General features: G+C 41.3%; 1 protein-coding gene across 1 annotated transcript; it reads right to left on the reverse strand.

Moving 5' to 3' along the window:
- Positions 1 to 208: 208 nt before the first annotated feature.
- On the reverse strand, positions 209 to 5,573 carry LOC110532001 (dual specificity protein phosphatase 7). The gene is made up of 3 exons (XM_021615572.2): positions 4,810 to 5,573; positions 3,743 to 4,171; positions 209 to 2,291 (listed from the first exon to the last, which is right to left on the reverse strand). The coding sequence occupies exons 1-3, from the start codon at positions 5,174 to 5,176 to the stop codon at positions 1,981 to 1,983; spliced, it is 1,107 nt and encodes a 368-aa protein (XP_021471247.1). The 5' UTR covers positions 5,177 to 5,573; the 3' UTR covers positions 209 to 1,980.
- Between the last annotated feature and the right edge of the window lie 1,319 nt (positions 5,574 to 6,892).

Raw genomic sequence — 6,892 nt, forward strand, 5'->3', positions numbered from 1 at the left:
TCTCACCACACCTACAGCCTTGGGGCCCTGTGCTGCACAAGACAACATGACACAGACAGACAGCCAGATAGTGGCTGACTCTGCACTGGACTTGATATTCTTCATTGTAAATGTTGAGTGATGGAGTGTTGACTGAAAGTAGCCTAAGCTTTGGCACAGCCAACCTGAATAACAATAAGACGCTAATAACACAAGAATACATAGCACATTTGAAAGTAAAAAATATACACAATATATTTGTTGTATAAACTTGTACATAAATGTCTTGTACATTTAGTTTTACATACTGTACATACTGTAATCGGTCAATTTCACATCCTTCATGATTCAGAGAAAAGGTCACCCGTTACCAAGCGAATCTTATGTACATCTTTTACAAACCCATACCAAATAAACACAGCCCTCTGATGCGTTTCAGATGCCGTAACAAGATACAGATGTGCTGTATATAAAATCCCTGAAAATGTCTCTCCGTGAGGTAAGCAAAAAAAAATTGGCATCATTATCACGCGTTTCCTTTCATTCCGTCTCTCTCTCTCTCATTCGCTGAAACATTCAACTTCGATTACTGGCAAATACAGAACAGATCAAAACACACTGTGTTTCCTTTAACATGGTTCCGCCACAGGAAGAGTAGCTGCAGGCTGAAGATTGTGTCTATACGTGACTGTTACATGACTTAATAAACAAGGTAAAAATGTCCATTATGGATCATAACTTCGATATACAAGTCATTCATGGCAAGCATGGCAAATGACAATCCAATACCATACCCAGTTCCTTGGTTAAAGAGAGTTAAGTGTTAACTTAGAGGGTATCGGAAAGGCCACAGGAACAACAGGCATAAGAGGTACAGTATACAGAAGTTAAACTTGATTACATGCAAACAATGCAATGTTATTATAATTACCACAATTTACAAGAGCTTTGCAAAAAAAATAAAAAAAATAATGTGTTTCATCTTTAATATTTTGCAAGAGGGTGACCCTCTCCATTCAACAAAGGAAAAACTAACATAATGTACGGCGTTCTTACATTATGGAATAGAAAAAAACTAAATGTTTACTTTGAAGATGACAGCAAAGTAGAGAACATAACATTGGCGGACAAGTGCTTTCAATGATCACTCCCTTCTGATGTTAACTGCAAATGACGACATCTAGAACAGTCATCAATAGGAATGTTACAAAGTCGTTCAAGGCCAACCTAAAGTAGCCCAGGCCCCTCAGCAAGAGTACCATTCAAAATATCTCAGTTTGGTCCCAGAAAACAATGATTCACATTCTGCTTGGCCAACTACTCCCTTCAGAACAAGGCATTAGCCACAGTTGTTCTGAAAACAACTTGACACATCCACTTTCCAGCGGGTGAATATGAAATAACAGTCCCCCCCCCCCAATCGAGTTACCTCATAATAATTACATTTCTTGCAATAACCATTGCAAACCACCATTCACTATTATACACACTAAGCCTGTTGGATTACTTGAGTAAAACATTAAAAGGGATACTTCTGAATTTTGGGACTTCCCCAGAGTCAGATGAACTCGTCCATACCATTTGTATGTCTCTGCGTACAGTTTGAAGGAAGTTGCTAACTAGCGGTAGCGCAATTACTGAAAGTCTATGGTTAGCATTGGTTCACAAAACTTCCTCTAACTTCCCTCATACTTGACACAGAGACATAAACATGGTATCCACACGTTCATCTGACTCTGGGGGAAGTAGATAAAGGGCCTTGTTGCCAAAATCCCGAAGTATCCCTTAAGGCATCAGACAGAGCATGTACTGTTTTAAGCATAATGGCGGGCACCATGTTCTATGAAAATCCATACTGAAATCACTTGCTTGACAGGTGAGTCTTCTCAGTCTCCACAAGCTGGAGTGCCAGGTGCATTTTCTTTTTCATTGACAGGCTACAAAATACCCTGGCGACACTGATGAAACAACATGGCCACCAAACCAGTCTTCTCCGTTTCCTCACGTTGACTCCAGCGTGTCCAGCTGGAACACATTGTGATTGGTCGGTGTGGTGAAGTAGAGCTGCTCATTGGACGAGGAGCGGTTGTCACATGGGCTGTTTAGCCCCAGTGTCCTCTCAAAGTCCAGCAGCTGGCCCATGAAGTTGAAGTTGGGGGAGATGTTGGACTTCTTCCTCTTGACAAAGTCGTAGGCGTCATTGAGTGACAGGTTGAGCCTCTGCATCAGGTAGGCCACGGTCACGGTAACGGAGCGGCTGATGCCAGCCAGACAGTGTACCAGGACGCCACACTGCTTGGACCGAGCCTCATCTACAGGTACAAGTGAGGAAGAAGGTCAGCATGGGTCAAATAGCACTGGCTGTTTGATCAGAACACATAACCCTAAGATTCTCTGGGTGTGGGGACCAACAAAGAAGAGGTCATATGGCCGTACACAGAAGAGGTAAACATGTAAGCCTACATCTTATTGTTTGCTCACAAGGATCAAGGGAGACAGTAAGTAGACCTTTATCTTTGTTGAATGACACACCTCCGTTCATCAAAAGGAATATTATGTATAGTGAGCTAAATCGCAGGCATTCCACAACCCTCTATTATGGAGTCACATTAAAACACCATTCTTAGATTCTTCGTGATTTATGTTGCTGTTGAAAGGCGTAATCCTACGTACACAATTCAAGCTAAATTTACGTGACACCCCAGAGCATGACCCAAGGCTGTGTGTCACCGAACGTTTTCACATCCTCTGCTTAATTATGACAGTGCCACATGCAGACTACTGATGCCCGGAGCTGTCAGTCCTCACCTTAGCTAGCTAGTCTTCATTGTGTGCTGCTGTACGCCTTTGACGTTGAGGTTTATTAGTTCTACAGTAAACATCCACTTCAATCTACACAAGAACAGGCCACAATATCCTCTTTCCAGCCGAGAGAAGTCAGCAAACAAGTATGGCGAAACGCCCTGCACTAAACTTAACCCACAACCAGGATGTGTCAGACTCATGACCTGATAACCAAACACAGGCAGCCACAGAGAGTGGAAGCCATGTTTCCTTCTTCTACCACTAAACCCCCACCGACAAAACTATCACACAACAAGCCTGGAAACACCATTAGCACAAGAATGTTTCAGGTGCTGCTGTGGGTTTCAGTAAGTTTTTTAAAAGATTTGCCCCCCCATCTTAAAATAACAGACATACGACACTAGCAATGATCCAGGAAGTTCCTCGAGGTCAGCGCTCAGTAGCAAGGGACTTCATTCCAGCTCTCTTTTAAGAAGTTATGTTGAATTGGGACATTGATAACCGGAATTGAAAATCTAAGTAAAAGCCCTAGGTTCATCACACAAGGGGATTTCAGTGATGAGCAATGCTATTTGGGTATATACCAGGAACTGAGAGATAATAATGATTCATATCGTAATCAAAATATGACTAAAGTAAAACAAGAACATTAGGTGGCTAGCAACCAACTTCCTATTTCTCACTGTAATAAACAGAAGTGTATGATATTTATGTCATTTAGCAGATACTCTTATCCAGAGCAAAAAAAAATGCATATATTTTCATACTGGTCCCTTTCGGGAATTGAACGCACAACAATGGTGTTGCATGTGCCATGCCCTACCAACTGAGCTACACGGGACATCATATACTCTGTGTGCCTGTTTATAATTTCCTATAGGCCTCATTTATCAAATATATTAACTCTTGGAACACAGTGTGATCGATCAGGTTCTCTTCCACCTAGTCGGCTACTCACCGATGAAGGATATGGCCTCTGGAAAGAACTGGGACAGGTTCTGACTCCAGTGGTCGGAGATGGGGATCTGCTTGTACTTGAAGAGGCCGTCATGTTCAAACATGTTGGGGAGGTTGGGCGTGACGTTCAGGATGTACTTGATGTTGTACTGGCCCAGCACATCCAGGTTGGTTGAGTCTTTGGCACAGCCCAGGTAAAGGTAGGGGAGGATCTGGACTGGGAAGGCAGGTTGGTTGTTGGGAAGGGGGCTCTCCTCAGACTCGGTCGCACTGCTCGGCTCGCGGTCCGACTCACCATCGGAGAGGTCGGAACTGATCCGGAGACTTCCAAAGCCTAGGACGGACAGCGGTGGAGAAGAGCTGGGACAGCAGCTGTCCAGAAGGGTCTCACAGTGCTCCGAGTACTCGGTCTGAAACTTCACAAATCCCCCTAAGATCAAAAGAGCCAAGGAGTTATAATGTTGTTTATTAATTGTGTTATCCTATGCACCTCAGCCAAGCAATATATTCATATAATTATTTTATATCATTCAAAGTGTAACAACTGCACAGAGATTGAGAATAAATATTATTTATTTGAGTTGATATAATACGTGACATGTGGTCTAATGACGTAATAGGCTATAATTTATTTGGATTATTATGAATAACATGAGTAACGTGATCAGGGCTGAGTAAATAACAATTTCATGCTATGTATACTATAACTAAGAACTGCATTGGCAATAGCTCTCTCCTTCACAGCAGACCATTCATGAAATGCATGCCCTTTTCCTGTAGTAGCAAAACATGGCGCAGCCATTTTGGAATTTTAATTGACACTCTCAGTCACACTACTTCTCAAAGTTTCAGAGATAATGATGTACATTCAAAACTAAGATGTATCATACATACCATCTATCTATATAATTAAGATGTATTCATTGGAGTTGTTTGTCGTAATATTTATGAAAACATTTTTTTACAATTTGTACCCTATTTTACATACAGTGCCAGGAAAGTTAAGACTACTATAGGCTACGTTTCCCAAAACAACTTGAAAAACAATATGGCAAACATTTAACTTGCCTTCCAGGTAATATGCTTTACAGCCGTCGTCCCATAGTTTCTGAAGAAGTAGTCCCAGAACCGAACCAGTGGCCCCATCCTGCCAGTCCACAGTGCACTCATCGTACAGAATCACTGTATCCGTATTACAACGTCTAACGAATTTCTCCTTGTCTTCGTGGTTGGGGATGATAGTTCGGATGGGTATGTTGCCTTTCTTGAACCTTCGCAGCATCAACCCTGGTATGGCCAAATTGATGGCCGTTTCTATGTGGGATGATTCATAAAGTTCGTGCGATCGGCAGTCCAACAGAAGCAGCGAACTTCCCCCGGATTCCAACTCTACCTGCAGCCATTCCACGCTTTTACTCGGCGTCACATTAGTCATATCGAACGAAATATCATGTTACATTCATGCAAGTAACACACAAATGTCGCTACATTGTACACCGAGTGGCGGCTAACTTCGCAGGGCAAACACTGTAACGTGTTAACTTCAAACATCAAATCTCAAATGTTGCGATAATGACATACTTCTAATGTATCACTTTCTTTAGAGCGGGAGCGTTGATTTCCCTACTCCAATGTCCATCTGACCTTGTAGGTTACTCACCACTTATCCACTCGCCCAGGGAAGCAAATACTAGTACATTTCCCCCCTGTGAAATAATAACACCAGACATTAAATATACGATCAACTTTCTACACTGACAATCGCACTAGTTGGAACACGTTCTCCTTTTTGCCATTCCGATGCAGAGGAAATGTAGTTGACAGTGGAGAAACTCAAGAGGGAGGTGCTTCAATTTAAAGACATAGAAGGAGATTGCTAAATGTGTTTTATGGTCCCTCCTATAGGCTATTACTGTGTAATCAATAACCTATTGGGGAGTGTAAAATATATCACTAGCCACTTTAAACAATGCTACCTGATATAATGTTTACATACCCTACATTATTCATCTCATATGTATATGTATATACTGTACTCTATATCATCTACTGCATCTTTATGTAATACATGTATCACTAGCCACTTTAACTATGCCACTCTGTTTACATACTCATCTCATATGTATATACTGTACTCGATACCATCTACTGTATCTTGCCTATGCCGCTCTGTACCATCACTCATTCAGATATCTTTATGTACATATTCTTTATCCCCTTACACTTGTGTCTATAAGGTAGTAGTTTTGGAATTGTTAGCTAGATTACTTGTTGGTTATTACTGTATTGTCAGAACTAGAAGCACAAGCATTTCGCTACACTCGTATTAACATCTGCTAACCATGTGTATGTGACAAATACAATTTTATTTTATTTGATTTGATTTAGTGTTTTATGATGTTGACCGTTTTTCAAATGATGAAATTAGGCCTACTGAAAATGCATTGTTCAATTGCATTATTAAAACAGGTCTATTCACTCATTTATGATGTTAAAAAAGTAAACTGTACAGCATAATTCATTGCAGCCCCACTACCTTCTCTTTTGACGTTTGTACGCAGTGGTGGTTCTATTCTTGGTCAATGTGTGGTCATATCAATGTAAATATTTGCATATGAACTAAACACAGTTCCACAGTTTAGCCTTGATGATCGTTTTACTGGATGCTTGCCACAACACAATATTTGAGATTATATCCTGTTACATCATTGAACCTCATCCTCTCCATTCTCATGTCATGCTGGTTTTGAACAGGGCTCGGTTGATTTGGGATTCTGATGTTGCGTGTACAGTCCCCTAAATTGTCTGCTCTCCTTTGATCATGTTGTATAGAATTCCACGCAATTACTAGTGTGCTGGTGACACTGTCTGTGATTTATTTAGAATTCAAGGCACACTTAACCAGCATGACTACCACAGCATTCTGCAGCGATACGCCATCCCATCTGGTTTGCTCTTAGTGGGACTACAATTAGTGCTCTTAGTGGGACTACATTGTTTTTCAGCATGATAATGACCCAAAAACACACCTCCAGGCTGTGTAAAGGATTGTTGACCAAGAAGGAGAGTGATGGAGTGCTGCATCAGATGACTTGAACTCCACAATCACCCAACCTCAACCAAGTTGAGATGGTTTGGGATGAGTTGTGAA

Source organism: Oncorhynchus mykiss, chromosome 9, assembly GCF_013265735.2.
Source record: "Oncorhynchus mykiss isolate Arlee chromosome 9, USDA_OmykA_1.1, whole genome shotgun sequence".
NCBI classification, from domain to species: domain Eukaryota; kingdom Metazoa; phylum Chordata; class Actinopteri; order Salmoniformes; family Salmonidae; genus Oncorhynchus; species Oncorhynchus mykiss.